This window comes from Pongo abelii, chromosome 10, assembly GCF_028885655.2.
Source record: "Pongo abelii isolate AG06213 chromosome 10, NHGRI_mPonAbe1-v2.0_pri, whole genome shotgun sequence".
In the NCBI taxonomy this organism is placed as follows: Eukaryota; Metazoa; Chordata; class Mammalia; order Primates; family Hominidae; genus Pongo; species Pongo abelii.
In genome coordinates, this window is record NC_071995.2 from 61,701,682 (window position 1) to 61,718,229 (window position 16,548).

General features: G+C 39.0%; 1 protein-coding gene across 4 annotated transcripts in view; it reads left to right on the plus strand.

Annotated features, from left to right (window-relative positions):
- The first annotated feature begins 1,088 nt into the window (after positions 1-1,088).
- RXYLT1 (ribitol xylosyltransferase 1) overlaps positions 1,089-16,548 on the plus strand; it is a 36,541-nt gene continuing 21,081 nt past the window's right edge. Inside the window, exons 1-5 of one of the 4 annotated variants that reach the window (XM_054527338.2) lie at positions 1,439-1,745; positions 2,295-2,450; positions 5,652-5,773; positions 6,236-6,338; positions 14,200-14,335. In XM_054527338.2, the coding sequence (XP_054383313.1) occupies positions 14,202-14,335 (134 nt within the window). In that variant the 5' untranslated portion in view covers positions 1,439-1,745; positions 2,295-2,450; positions 5,652-5,773; positions 6,236-6,338; positions 14,200-14,201. The other 3 variants (XM_002823470.5, XM_009247975.4, XM_054527339.2) reach the window with 3 other exon arrangements.

A 16,548-nucleotide genomic window follows, 5' to 3' on the forward strand; every position in this document is an offset into this window, starting at 1 on the left:
AAACAAAATAGGATAAACAACAATACAGTGTACATAAAACAACTGCCTTCTCCCTAAGACACCAGAATAACCTGTTAATCAACGAAAACTAAACTTATTAAATCTACTACAGTAAGGGAGGCCACACTTTGACAGAAGCTTGGCAGTCTCAGAAGGAGAAAGTTAGGGGTGATATTTATAGGATTTGGGGAGTCTGAGAAAAAATGGTTTAAAACAGGTCTTTTGAGGTAGGGAACTCTTTGAGGGATTGGGTATAAAGTGTTTGACCTAATAGTTTAGGGTCGGTGCTAGAGTGACCAACTTTTACTGATTTCCTAGGACTTTCCCAATTTTAGCACTAAAAATCCTCCAACTGGAGAATCCTTACAGTCCTGGGCAAACTGGGACCATTGGTCACCCTAATTAGTGGACACACCGTCGCAAGACTGCTGGATAATTTGAACAGTAGTACTAGATGCAACTGACAAAACATTGTAGCCCATCTTCCCAAGGCTGGACACAAAATTTATTGAAGCATTCACATTTACAGCCTCTATTTAACAAAATATTGCATGCCTATGTGCGTTCAACTCACATCATAATAATAAAACTTAACTTTAAAAATATTTTTATTGCAGTAAAGTATATAAAACATGAATTCGACATTTTAACTATTTCTATGCATACAAGTGAGTGGTATTAATTACATTCACAATGTTAAGCGACCATCATCACTTAATTTTTTTAAAGGACGTTTATATTCACTCATCTATCAGTGTAGTAGGCACTGTCCTAGGCGCTGAGGATTCCATGTAGAGCAAAAAAACGTCATGGTCCATGCCTTCACCTGGCCTTCATGGACTACCGCGGGTGTTCTTTTTCCCTCGAGTCTTTATGTACTTGGGAAAAGTGGCCAGGGTTGAAAGGTGCAATGAGTACACCGCAGAGGTCAGAGAGGTTCCCACCCAGCCCGGCGTCTGGAAGCAGCGTGGGGTAGGGGCTGCTCCAGTACCCGCTGTTCCAGTGTCGGAGGTGGGCAGGCCCTGGGCCAGGTGGATGAGCCGCGACTGGAGGGGGCGGGGCCTGGGCGGGAGGAGGGCGGTGGGCGTGTCAGGGGCGGGGCTGTACCGGGCGCGGGGCGGAGGAGTCTTGGATGCGGACTGCCTGGAAACGGGCTGGGCCTGCGCCGGACGCCGCCGGGGCCGCGGATTCTCTTTCCGCCCGCTCCATGGCGGTGGATGCCTGACTGGAAGCCCGAGTGGGATGCGGCTGACGCGGAAGCGGCTCTGCTCGTTTCTTATCGCCCTGTACTGCCTATTCTCCCTCTACGCTGCCTACCACGTTTTCTTCGGTCGCCGCCGCCAGGCGCCGCCCGGGTCCCCGCGGGGCCTCAGGAAGGGGGCGGCCCCCGCGCGGGAGAGACGCGGCCGAGGTAGGACTGGGTCGGCGGCTTCCTTCCGGCTCTGCGCTCCTGGCTGGGGGCTGCTGGGCGGCTAGGGCCGGGTCCCGGCACCCGGCTCTCGAGTCCGGGATTACCCGCGGGGCCTGAGAAGCGCTTTGCCCCCTACAGCCTCTCGAGCCAGCCCTTGGCTCGGAATTGGATAATGGTCCTCATTCTTACCCAGATCTCACACGCCGTCCCCGCTCCCGATCCCAGGGGGTGACAGGTGCGCACGCCTTTCAAACACGTGTTAAAATCCAGGACGTCGTCTCAAATGCCAGAGATTTGCGGGAATGCTCCTGGAAGGCCTCAAAATCGCCGTAAGGTTTAAGACATCCGTTTCCATGTTGAAACAAAGCCCTCTCTAATCCTGCAGTGACCATAAGGCAGACTTTACCTCCAAATTCTGGTCCCCTGTCCTGTGTTTTAACTTGTGTTAAGATGAGACTCGGCTCTTTCCCTGTATTCAGAATTTTGCACAATAGTATCTAAGACTGGTGAACACTACACTCTGAAGTCAGTTTTTTGTGCATAGGTTACCTGTATACAATGGATAAAAATAATTGCAAAAGTTAAGCCTGTAACTTGATACATATTAGCCTGTTATTTTTAAAGGTTTTGTGTTGGGGAAGAGAATTTTCCTGTCTCAAGTTAGCATTTTATTTCTAAGACTTTTCAGAGTAAAAAAAAGTTCAGTAAAAAAATTGCTAATTTTCTTTTTTGTTTTCATTGTGTATTACCAGTTTAAATTCAGTTGCTCTATCTCTCAAAAATTAAATTTAGGATGAAATTAGAACTAACAATTTAAATGATTTGAATTTACTTACAACTGCAATAACACCTTACTGGTAAACACTTACTCTTTTTAAAACAGAACAGTCCACTTTGGAAAGTGAAGAATGGAATCCTTGGGAAGGAGATGAAAAAAATGAGCAACAACACAGATTTAAAACTAGCCTTCAAATATTAAATAAATCCACGAAAGGAAAAACAGATCTCAGTGTACAAATTTGGGGCAAAGCTGCCATTGGTAAGTTAATATGTAGAAGGAAGACATGTAAAAAGCATTGTAAAATGTACTTTATTGATATGAAATTCATTTTAATATAATTTATTTCATAATTTGTTAAGGCATCATGATATATTTTTTCACTTTTTGTCAATAATTCCTTTCTCCTTCCAATTAGACAACATCTGTTTGTAAATGTACACACATACATATTCCACTGTTGGTCTTTAGCAGAGCACAGCTTCATTTATTGATACATTGAGTAGGCTGTATAGTGTCCTTAGATTGCAATGCATATGTCAACTGAATTTTCATGAATCTGTGTATTTTTTGGACACTTGATGCACAAGTATAAGATGTGGCCCCTGCCCTTGATGGCCAAACACATTTGGGAAACACTGAAGAGTACAAAGTTAAACAAGGTTCTTCATTGCAGGCCTTTCTCAAGAGCCTTTAATATGACAATGTTCACTGTATCAGCGAAGGAATATATTATAGTATGTAACTGATTAAACTTGATTGACCACAGAAGCATTTTTGCTGTGAATATCATGAGAGTGTAGTGTTCTAAGATATATATTATGCTCAATTAGAGAATGGGGCCCTGAGGGTTTCAAGAGTCACAAAGAATGTAGTGACTTAGAAAGTGCTTTATTTGGCCTTTGAACATGAGTTGGGTTTATGTACAGTAAGGCAGATGGATAGAAAGTACCAGATGAGAGGAAAATGTACAGAGCATAGTGCTCTGCTCATGGTATTTCATAAATTCGTTCATACTTACATACAAGTGTACATCCTGGAAGATTACTACCAACCTCTAAATTTCAAGTACCTGAAACCAGGCCTTCAATCATCAAGTTCTAGCCATTATTTTTTAAATAAAGTCTCTAATATTGATTTCTTCTTTTTAAATCTCAGATTTTCATTTCTAGACTTCTCTCTTTTCAATCTGATAAGTGCAAAGTGGCCAAGTGAATTTCATCAAATGCTAACCTTTTTTTTTTTTTTAACACCTCTGCTGGCAGGAAAAATGCTATTTTCATCCGCCTATTCTCTAGGCACAGTTATAAAATACCGTTATAGACATTCCCATTCAAAAGGGGAAAAAAATTGAAAAAAGTGTCACTGGTCCAAGCAATTTTGAAATCTAAATTTCATCTAAATGGCCAGCTCCATTAGATGATATTGCAGGCCTAGGAATAATCTATGGCTTGTACAGCTTTGCCCTCTGGCATTTCAGCCACACTCTTGAAGTCATCTTTTCCTTTTTCATAAAAAGTAGCACAAGTTTGCAGCTCAGTAATTTTATCAGCCTGTTGACAGCTGGTAAAATTTTCAGAGCCCATCAGCCTTCTTTCATTGTGACCTCTTGCTGTCTTTTTTAGTCCAAGCTGGTAGAGTTTCTGCTCATGTAACATTCTGAAGAACCTTGTGGGCCTCCTGTGTATGTCACAGGATTCACTCCATTAGATGGGAAGCTCTTCTGCAGATCTTTTCTGAGTAATACCATCTCCATTTCTGGCTTCTGCTGAGATGGCTGAGGAGACCTGTAAGTCATGTATAATCTCTTCAAAGAGCCCTTTGTGTGAATGAATATTCAGATCTTCGGATCCTTCTGAGGCACTAGCAAAAGGTTATGCAGCCATATCCTTGGTCTTGTTTCTGGAACACCCTTTTCAGATGGTAAATCTCATTTTTCACATCTTTTGCAATCTTAATGGTCCGAGAATTTCCCAAATCATCAAATTCTGGTTCCCTTTTGCTTAACAGTTTTTCCTTCTAACTCTTTCTTCTTATATTTCACTAATCACCAAGAAGAAACCAGTCCACACCTTTCACTTTGCTTGGAACCCTCCAGCTAATAAAGTTTATCACAAGTTCTGCTTCCCATGTAACTGCAGGATACAATCCAACTAAGCTTTTTACTGTTATATAACAAGGATCCTCATCCTTCCAGTTTCTAATAACACATTCCTGATTTTCTTCTGAGCCCTCACCAGCAATTTCTTTAATATGCATATTCTAGGCGTGGTGTCTCACGCCTGTAATCCCAGCACTTTGGGAGGCCGAGGCAGGTGGATCACTTGAGGCCAGGAGTTCAAGACCAGCCGGGCCATCATGGTGAAACCCCGTCTCTACCAAAAATACAAAAATTAGCCAGACATTGTGGCACGTGCCTGTAATCCCAGCTACTCAGGAGGCTGAGGCAGGAGAATTGCTTGAACCTGGGAGGTGGAGGTTGCAGTGAGCCGAGAATATGCCACCTTACTTCAGCCTGGGCAACAGAGCGAGACTCTGTCTCAAAAAAAAAAAAGATTGCATATACTTACCAACAATCTGCTTGTGATCATTTCGATATCCTCTAAGACAATACAGGTTTTCTCTACTCTGCCTCACTTTCTTGAGTCTTCACTAGCTGAGTCATTAACATCCACATTTCTATCTGCAGGTTATTCAAGGCAATCTAATCTAGCCTTTTAAAATCATGTCCTCACAGTTCTCTCAGCCTTTCCCCATTACCCAATTTCAGAGCCACTTCCACATTTTTAAGTATTTGTTACAGTAGCACCTCATTTCCAGGTACTGTAATCTTAACTGTATAATCCATAGCGTCCTATTGCAGCCATAACAAATTACCACAAATGTAGTATCCTACCTTTCTGAAGGCAGAACTCTAAAATGTGTGGGGGCTGTGTTACTTTTGGAGGCTCTAGAGGAGAACCTGTTTCCTTACCATTTAGAGTTTCTAGGGGCTACCCGCATTCCTTCATTTATGGCCCTACGTCACTCTGACCTCTGCTTCTATCTTTATATATCCCTTGCCTCACTCTGACACTCCTGCCTCCCTTGTGTGAGGACTCTTGAGATTACATAGGGCCCACCTAGATAATCTATAATAATCTCTTCACCTCAGCATCCTTAACTTAATCATATTTTTAAAGTGTCTTTTGCCATGTAAGGTAACATATTCATAGATTCTAAAGATTAGAATATGGACATCTTTGCTGGTAGGGCGGGGGGACATTATTCAACCCATCACATTTGGAAAGCTTTATCTAATTGGCCACGTTTTCAACATGGTGGCTTGGGTTTCCTTTAGTACCAGGGTACAATGAGAATGGAACAAAAACCTCTTTGAGTGTAACCAAAACAGGGTGCCCAGAGATGGTGTATGGTCTCCATAGTGCCTCATTGAGTAATACTGCTCTCCTCTACTCTCAGAGCTTTCATTCAGGTGAAATCATGATAAAACATCAGGGGCTGCCATAAGGAGAAAAGATGCAGTGGCATTTGTCTGTGAAGGGGATCATGCATTCAGGGATATGTGTTCAAGTGAGGAGGAGGTAATATCCCCTTGACATATTGAATGTTTTAATATATATAAATACATGAGCTCCTCTGGCTCCATTTGGCACAAAATGGCAACTCCCCCAATCTGTTATAAAAACAGTTCTAACCACATAGTATACTTTGTAATATAATACATTTCATTTCAGAATAAGACAGGTGGTAAAGATCCATATAAATCAGGGATTTCTCAAATCTAGAGTAGGAGAGGTCTTTAATATTAACTCACATTTTGCTACATTTTACACACTGACAGCTTCTGAGCTCTTTCTCTCATTAGCTGCCATGTTGATGATTTGGAGCTGTTGCTTGATAGCACTGCCTGCCAGTGGCCCAAAGGGGAGGCATTCTGGTTTTATAGTCAAATGAGTAAAAGAACAGAACGTAAACTTGTCTCATGCACTAGAGTAAATGAGACAGTAAATTGTTTTGATTTTGTTTTTGTTGTTAATTACCAGGCTTGTATCTCTGGGAGCATATTTTTGAAGGCTTACTTGATCCCAGCGATGTGACTGCTCAGTGGAGAGAAGGAAAGTCAATCGTAGGAAGAACACAATACAGGTATTAGTTGTACTAGTTGTGCAACATTAACCTTTGATGTTTTGCTCTATAATATTTTATGTAAATACTAAAAGAAAAATAATAGGAAAATATATTTATAAAAATATTTCTATTTCAACTTGTAAAGAATAGAGAAGTAAATCTCATGAATATGTATTCATAATTAAGCTTACTTGGACCTTATGAAATTGTATATTACAGAATACTCCTTTTTGCAATCATGTGTCTGTTTTATTTTTACCTAATTATATGGAAAAGTTCATACTCCACATCTTACAGCATTTGAATGGTGACAGCCATTTAAAACATTCTGTATCTTGGAGGAATAATATGTAAACCTAAAAGTATTTTCATTTTTCTCTTTCATGTAATAGTCATGTTCACTTTTTTAAATATTTAGGTGATATCAAAGCTCTTGCTGTCACTTTTTAGATTTTTGTTTATTAAAACAAATTTGATGAGTTCTATCAGGATTTATTTTTTATTTTAGATTTAATAAAACCAATGTATTGCTTAGACTTTTTTGGCCTTTTTATATAACTCTTTTCTATGACTGCATATTTTCTGAGTGTTTTTAAGTACATTAGGATTATTTTATTTAGGAAAACTATAATTTTATCATATGAAATGCTATTTTGTTAGATTTTGCTTTCTTATTGAAATTAAAAATAAAAACATTATTTTTAAATGCTTATTTTATATAACTGTTGTATGATTGGGGGAAAATGTGAACTAAAGATTCTGCTTTCTATTGGAATTTCATTCTTTTCTACAGAAATCAGGAAAGAAAAAGCTATAGTTAACCTCAATTTTGTTCTAATTTTTACTATAGCTTTAATTCTTTATTTACTTTATATACACTTGGAAAGCAGTTTTATTGCATGTATCTTTTCAAAGTTATACTTAAAAAGTAAACAGGTTTTTAAAATTATCATTGGTAATGATTATTTTTCCTTTCATCTTCATGCTTCTGTTGATCTAATCCCATTCAAGAGCCTAAATAGACCTAAACTTACAATGGTTGGATTTGGGTGTTTGAAAGTAAATGTGTATTATGTGTATAAATCTAATATTTTGGTATTTGAAAAGTAAATGTGTGTTAGGGATATTAGTCTAATCTATCCATAATATATAAAATTTTCAGAAAAGTTATTAAAAATTCATAAAGTTAGCATCTTTAAGGTTAAAATTATACATTGTTACTATAGTAATAGTGAAAGATTTGAGCAAAGAACATTAACTCCCAAAAGAAAGCCAAATGTATCCTTTACTTCTGAAATATTTGTGGGAGATTTTACAGGCATACTTTAGAGATATTGCATGTTCAGTTCCACACCACTGCAGTCAAGCAAATATTGTAATAAAGCAAGTCATGTGAATTTTTTGATTATCCAGTACATACGAAAGTTATGTTTACACTGTACTGTAGTCTATTAAGTGTGTAATAGTATTATGCCTAAAAAAAAAATATGTACCTTAAGTGAAAAATACTTTATTGCTAAAAAATGCTAACAGTTATCTGAACCATCAGCAAGTCATCTTTTTGCTGGTGGAGGGTCTTGCCTCGATGTTGATGTCTAATCAGTGTATTGATGACTAATCAGCGTGGTGGTTGCTGAAGGCTAGGGTGGCCATGGCAATTTCTTAAAATAAGACAACAATGAAGTTTGCCACATCAGTTGACTCTTCCTTCACAAAAGTTTTCTCTGTAGCACATGATGCTATTTGGTGGCATTTTTACCCATAGAACTTCTTTCAAAATTGGAGTCAATCCTAGGCCGGATGCAGTGGCTCATGCCTGTAATCCCAGTACTTTGGGAGGCTGAGGTGGGTGGATTACTTGAGGTCAGGAGGTCGAGACCAGCCTGGCTATCATCGTGAAACCCTGTCTCTACTAAAAATACAAAAATTGGCCGCGAGTAGCAGCACACACCTGTAATCCCAGCTACTTGGGAGGCTGAGGCAAAAGAATCCTTGAACCTGGGAGTCAGAGGATGCAGTGAGGTAAGATCATGCCACTGCCCTCCAACCCTGGGCGACAGAATGAGTCTCAAAGAAAAAGAAAATTGGGCCAGTCCTCTCAAACCCTACTGCTGCTTTATCAGCTACATTTTTGGAACATTTTGAATCCTTTATTGTCACTTCACCAATGTTCACAACATTGTATCTTCACCAGAAGTAGATTCCATCTCAGGAAACCACTTTCTTTGCTCATTCATAAAAAGCAACTCCTCATCTGTTGAAGTTTTATCATGATTGAAGCAATTCAGTCACACCTTCAGGTTCCACTTCTAATTCTACTTTTCTTGCCATTTGTACTACATCTGCAGTGACTTTCTCCACTTAAATCTCGAACCCCTCAAAGTCATCCATGAGGGTTTAAATCAGCTTCTTCCAAATTCCTTTTAATGTTGATGTTTTGACCTCATCCCATGAATCATGAATGTTCATGGTATCTAGAATAATGAATCATCTCCAGAAGGTTTTCATTTACTTTGCCCAGATCCATCAGAGGAACCACTGTCTGTGGCAGCTATAGCCTTATGAAAAGTATTTCTTTTGTTGTTGTTGTTTGTTTTTTTTTTTTTTTTTTTGAGACAGAGTCTCGCTCTGTCACCCAGGCTGGAGGGCAGTAGCGTAATCTCAGCTTCCTGCAACTTGCGCCTCCTGGGTTCAAGTGATTCTCGTGCTTCAACATCCCAAGTAGCTGGGACTATGGGCACACGCCACCACACCCAGCTAATTTTTGTATTTTTAGTAGAGATGGGGTTTCACCATGTTGGCCAGGCTGGTCTCAGACTCCTGTCCCCAAGTGATCCACCCGCTTCAGCCTCCCAAAGTGCTAGGATTATAGGCGTGAGCCATCGTGTCTGGCTAAAAAGTATTTCTTAAATAAGACTTGAAAGTCAAAATTACTCCTTGATCCATGGGCTGCAGAATAGATATTTTGTTAGCAGGTATGAGGACATGAATCTTCTGTACATCTCCATCAGATCTCTTGGGTGACCAGGTGCATTGTCAGTGAGCAGTAATGTTTTGAAAGGAATCCTTTTTTCTGAGCAGTATTTCTCAATAGTAAGCTTAAAATATTCAGTAAACCATGCTGTGAACAGATGTTGCTGTCATCTAGGCTTTGTTCCATTTATAGGGCACAGGCAGAGTAGATTTAGGATAGTTCTTAAAGGTCCTAGGATTTTCAGAATGATAAATGAGCATTGGCTTCAACTTAAAGTCCCCAGCTACATTTAGCCCCTAATAAGAGAATCAGCCTGTCCTTTGAAGCTTTGAAGCCAGGCATTGACTTCTCTCTAGCTATGAAAGTCCTAGATGTCATCTTCTGCTGATACAAAGCTGTTTCATCTGCATTGAAAATCTGTTGTCTAGTGTAGCCACCTTCATCAATGATCTTAGCTAGATCTTCTGGATAACTTGCAGCTTCTACATTAGCACTTGCTGCTTCACCTTGCATTTTTATGTTATGGAGATGGCTTCTTTCCTTAAACCTCATGAATCAACCTCTGGTAACGTCAGACTTTTCTCCTGCAGCTTCGTCACCTTTCTCAACCTTCATAGAATTGAAAAGAGTGGAGGCCTTGCTCTGGATTAGGCTTTGGCTTAAGGGAATGTTGTGGCTGGTTTGATCCTCTATCCAGACTATTAAACCTTTCTCCATAAGAGCAATAAGACTATTTCACCTTCACATCATTCATGTTGTTCACTGGAGTAGCACTTTTCATTTCCTTCAAGAACTTTTCCTTTGCATTCCCACCTTGACTGCTTGACATAATAGGCCTAGCTTTTAGCTTGCCTCAGCTTTTGACGTGCCTTCCTCACTAAGCTTAATTATTTCTAGCTTTTGGTTGCAAGCTTCCAAACCCACCTTATTTTATTGTTGTTGTTGTTGTCCTGTTTTGTTTTGTCTTAGGCTTTTAGCAGCCCGAAGCCATGGCTTTTAGTTTCTGTCTTTAGTAATAAGCAGAAAAGAGGGATAAGGAAGGGGCTTTACTGGCCCAACCAGAAACAGAAACTAAGAATCCATGCCTATATTCTCTCCCTTGGAACTCCTGAAAGTGAGAGACTTGCGACTCTTCCTTTCACCTAGCGGGCATTCATTATAGGGTTATTAATTATAGGGAACACTTAGAGGGCATTATAGGGTTATTAATTGGCCTAATAGTGTGGTATCTCAGGGAATAGGGAGGCCCAAGGAGATGGGGAGAGACGGGGGAATACTGGTTGGTGAAGCAGTTAGACCACATACACAGCATTTATCTATTAAGTTTGCCATCAGATCTTGTGAGACTTATTCACTATCATGAGAACAGTACAAGAAAGACCTGCCCCCATGATTCAATTACTTCCCACCGGGCACCTCCCACAACATGTGGGAATTGTGGGAGCTACAATTCAAGATGAGACTTGGGTGGGGACACAGCCAAACCGTATCACCATCCCATAGTGAGCACATGCTGTTGGAAAATGGTACCAATAGAATTGCTGGACTGGGGATCACCACAGACTTTCCATTTGTAAAAAACTCTTTATTTGCAAAGTACAATAAAGTGAAGCACAATAAAATAAGGTGTGCTGGTATTACGGCCAAAGAGTAATACCATTTCCTCTTAGGATTTAAGAGAACTATATTCAAGAAAGGTCACCATTGTATGAGATTTTTTTAAACAGCTTATTAAAGTGTTAGGTTCGTGAAAAGTAGTGTACATAATTTATCCAAAATTAATAAACTTTTATGCAATTGTAAGTCTTGAGTTGAATCAACTACATGGGTACTAACTTAAGTGTTTCCACACATTCACCATCCTTATTTGACCAAAAGTGAATCAGAAGTAATGGCTTACCTTGAAGTTATTGGAAGAATTTCTAATTACTGTTAAGATACTTGTTGAAAATAAGTGTAAATATATTTTGTTTAAATAAACAAATGAGCTTATATCATTTAATTGTAGCCTCGAGACAATTCTAAGACAGAAGTATAAAGGATATCATCAGTGTTGCAGGGCTCATCAGGCTCAGGAATGCTGATTTTCATCAACATATAGGCCCAAAGAATGAATTCCAGCATACCAAATAAATGATATAGAATGGAAAGAGAGCTGTCAGTCAGGCCATGTGTTTGTATTGGTTTGACTGACACATTCTTTCCATACAGGCAGGCTACAAGTGATAACCAATTATTTGAGGGTTGATTACATATGGAACCAAAATATGGGATTTAATTGTATGTAGTGCTTTTAACTGTTTCAGAAAGAAAGACAGAAATATGACTCCTTGTTCACCACTGAATCAGTAACATCATCCATAGGCTGTGCTCAGAATATGAATGCATGAATACATACAGGGCAAACTGAACTTCTGGATGAGCCTGATGAAGCCCTGTCACCTCTGGGCAGTGTAGCATGTGACTCAGTTATTGAGCATACAGACTCTGGAGCCAGACTGTCTTAGTTCAAATTCTTTTATTTTTTTTGAGACAGAGTCTTGCTCTGTCACCCAGGCTGGAGTGCAGTGGCGCAATCTCGGCTCACTGCAACCTCCACCTCCCGGGTTCAAACGATTCTCCTGCCTCAGCCTCCCGAGTAGCTGGGATTACAGGCGCCCATCACCACGCCCGACTAACTGACCTCGTGATCTGCCTGCCTTGGCCTCCAAAAGTGCTGGGATTACAGATGTGAGCCACCGCGCCTGGCCTAGTTCAGATTCTTGTTCTGTCACTTTGTTGTCTGACCTTGGGCAAGTTTCTTAACCTCTGTTTCAGTTTCCTCACGTTTAAGGCAAGTAGTAGTTCATATTTCACAGAATTATTCCAAAGATTAAATGTGTTAATAAATTACAGGGCTTAGAATAGTATTAACACATAGTAATCACTATAGAAGTCTTGTTGCTATTTTATTTTTAGTGTTACTTAACTAAGTACTGCAGCATCTTCCTACAAGCAGTTCTCCTTTTTCTGTTTCCATTTGTCTCTTACCCCTCCATCATGTACCTGCCCACAAATGCCCTATTGATACATTCTTTATATTAATATGTTCAATTAAGTTTTAAGCTAGCCTGAGACCCATTCTGTCTCTTGAAGGAGCTTTGCCTACCACTACTCATAGCCATCATATGTTGATTTATAGTTTAATCTCATAGGACAATTTTATTTTTAATTTCCTAAGAGAAACCTTACTTGTGCCCATCGTGGCTTTTGCTCATCCCCCAAAGACTGCCTTCAGAATCCTATCATTTCTATGTCTAGTCATTACTACAGGCTATATAAATGTCTACCCATTTGGTAAAACAAAAGGTAGATCATAAATTATTAATTGTTATCAAGATTCGATTATAACATCTTCAATAAGCATCTGCTACTTATGAAAGAGTTGAACTTATTTCCAAAGATCATGATAGAATAAAACATTTCAGATGGCATTTTTAGAATTTCCAGACATTACTTTTGTAAGAAGTTAGCTCACTATGAATGAAAGCATTTATAGATAACGTTAATGGTTACTGACATGACATTTATTTAGGTCAAATGCTGGAGCATAAATCAGTGCAGATCCCAAATAAAATTTTCATTGGTAAACAAAGACAAAACAGTTTTTCAAAATGCCACATTTATTCTTTTAATGTTAAAATATCCTTTAAAAAATAGTAGTGATAGTGATGGCCCATGCTTATACAGAGCTTACTATGTGCCAAACAGTTCTATACACTTAATAACTTTTAATTTGTTTAATCCTTACCACAACCCTATGAAGTATCATTGTTTACATTTTGCAAGTTAGGAAACTAAGACAAAAGAGATTAAATAACTTCCCCACAACCACAAGCTAGTAATTATAACAAATAACATCTAACATTTACATAGCTCTTACTATGTGTGAGACACTATTCTCAGTGCTCACAAGCATCCATGAGGCAGGTACTGTGCTTACCTCGTTTGAGCACTGAAAGGCTAAGTACCTGGCCTAAGGTTACATACTTCTAATTAGTGGGTAAAGCCAAAAGTCAAGTACTACACTCTTGACTAAGGGACTATTCTGAGTAAGAGGCAGTCAGGGGATTTTTATTTTTAATGTCTTAAGAAGTTGGTGATTCTGTATTGGTCCCTAAGGATCATTTTCAGTTTTTTGTAGTAAGTGGAATCTTGAAATCTAAGAACTGATGAACAAAGCAGTGTCCTAGAGTAGCAACTCTGAGTTCTCACCTTATCCAGTGTAATATTAGAAACCTTGTTTTAAAAATGCACTATTTTGATATATTTTTGGTTTGACAGAAGACAGCTGCTGAAACTCTTTCTCTCTCATCACTCCTGTTCAGCTGATGTCTCACCCAAGCCCATGTAGTCAAGATAAAGAAATGAGAAATTGCCAGCTCTTGTCTCTTTGCCTCTTCAAAGATTAATGAGCATTCAGGCTGCTTAGAAGGCATCCAGCTGTGGGTGAGATTGGCTTCCAGCCTGGCAGAGTAAACACTGAGGCCCGCAGTCTTGTCCCAGCTCTGCTGCTGGCATGCTATGAGATTTCCCAGCCGTCTGGGGTCTTATTGTCTTATTTTAAAATGGAAAGAACCCTGAGTCAACAGCAACATATGAAGTGGTTGCTGTGTTCCCGGGGCTTTTACGGATATTAGCTCAGTGAATTTTAATCCTCACAACCACCCTGTGCAGCTGGTGGTATTACTCCCATTTTGCAAATGAAAACCTTGATGTTCTGAGTGATTAAATGACTAGTAAAGATGGGATTGAACTGTGGTCCTCCCTTTAACATGATAGATTAGTCCACATCATCTGCAAGTCACTTCCAATATTAAGTATATTCAATTCTATAATTTCATGTTGAATTCTTTTCTTTTTAAGAGATGGGGGTATTGCTATGTTGCCCAGACTGGAGTGCGGTGACTGTTCACAGACAAGATCATAGCATACTACAGCCTCGAACTCCTGGGCTCAAGAGATCCTCCTGCCCCAGCCTTCTGAGTAGCTGGGAATATAGGTATGCAACACTGGCCTGGCATCATTCTGAATTCTTAAATGGGGTGATTTTTAGAAATTCTTACCGATGCTTTGGGTCTAGACTTTTTTTCCTAATCTGCTACGACCCAGTTATAACCTCATCTTGACTTTTAAATGTTTTTAGATTTTAATATCCTCTTTATAGTAATTTAATTACAATTTTGCCATAATCCCTGTTAACTATGATTTAACTTTTGCACATCTAATGTGCCCAATTCTTGATTATCTTTTAATGTTTTTAATTTTTTTAATTGTGTGATTTTTCAGGGTTATATTTACTACTTAGTGAATTTTAGGCACAGGGTGCACAGTGCATGTAGGTACTTGAAGGGTTCTCTGATGCTTTTGCTTACACAAACTAAATTAATAGCCCCCCTTCTGCTATACTCATAATTATGAAAAAAAGAGTGAAGTGCTGCAATAAAAGCATACCTGATGCGTGAAATTATAATAGAAGCAAATAAAAAAGAAAACTTTTTCTCCCCTAAATCTAATATATAATATTTCTACAATAGAAATTCATCTCTTGGTGATACATTTAGGAGATTTTATATACTTAGGAAACTAAAATTGCCTTTAGCTACAGGTAAGCTGCCTACATAGTAGTAGAAATGGAGAGAAGTGGGGTGGAAAACAAATATTTATGACCAAAAGGAATAAAAACTTAGCTGTCTTTGAAAAGATAAATTTGATTCACATAGGATAGTATTATATTATTTTCTCTTCAGAACACAATTTGTCATAGAATGGATCATAAATAGTCTGAATGAACACTGAATAATTTTTTTAGGTTAATCGCCCATAATACCTAAAAAGAACTTTGGGATACATAAAAATTAGAACATCAAGTAAACAACTTCTTGCAATACTGGAGCCTACTTAATAAGAGAAGTGCCATTGCTTGAATCAGTCATTGGCTGATGACTCATCTCTTAAATTAGGCCTCAACTACAGAGCAAAGAGATCCTTACTTGGAGGGTTATGTATAATATAAGAGAAAGGAGGTCGCCATCTTGTAGCCTTTAAGTGATAACTTTTCATGTTACTGGTACCCTCCAGTAGGATTCTCTGGGGCCAGCTAAATCCACCTAGCATGAATTCCAAAATGCCCCATCATAAGGTAGTCTATTCACAGTTGGAGGTCTAGCCCTTACTCCCATTTCCTCTCTCTATTGATGTGTAGCTGTTGTAGGACTCTCAGATCTCTATTACAGTCCACTCTGCTCTGTTCATTACCCAAGGAAATGATTTCTCCACAGTTCTTATTCTCAGTTTCTTACTAAGTTGTCAGTCATATTGCTTAAAACTTTGACCACCAAAATATCATTGCTCCCTAGCTTTGGAAAATGTATTTATAATTCTTCAAAAATTAAAATATTAAATAAATTGAGAGATCAAAGTATCCATTAATTCATTTCTACCAAATAATTGTTGAGTACCTCCTAATGTTTAATTTCCCCTTTCCTCCTTCCTAGTCTACAGAAATGGGCATTAGTGTCTCCTTGCAAACTCAGACAAACTAATAGCTGAAGGGGGTAGTGGATTTATTTATAAAGTTATTAATTTATGTACTGCTTGGAGCAACAAAAGTAATATCTTATTCCTAAAGGGCCTTTCGACCGGGCATGGTGGCTCATTCCCATAATCCCTGAACTTTGGGAGGCCAAGGCAGCAGGATCACTTGAGCCTAGGAGTTTGAGGTCAGCCTGGGCAACATAGTGAAACCCCATGTTTTTTCATTTCAAAAAAAATTAAAAATAAAATAGAGGGCCTTCCATAGTTTTCACTGTAGTAGAATAAATAAATATCTAATTTGTCAGCAAAATATGTGAAAGCAAGATCTTATGATAACCTCACCTGGGAAGTAAGAAATATACGTATTTTGGTATGTTAATGTATGGGTGATAGAACAAGCTGCAGAGGAGACTAACAATTTATTTTTAAAATATCAAAATATAGGCTGGGCATGGTAGCTCCCGCCTGTAATCCCAGCACTTTGGGAGGCCAAAGCAGGCAGATCGTTTGAGCTCAGGAGTTTGAGACCAGCCTAGGCAACATGGCGAAACTGTATCTCTACAAAAAATACAAAAATTAGCGCCTGTCATCCCAGCTACTTACGGGGCTGAGGTGGGAGGAGAGCTTGAGCCTGGGAGGTCAAGGCTGCAAGTGAGCTGTGATGACGTGACTGCATTC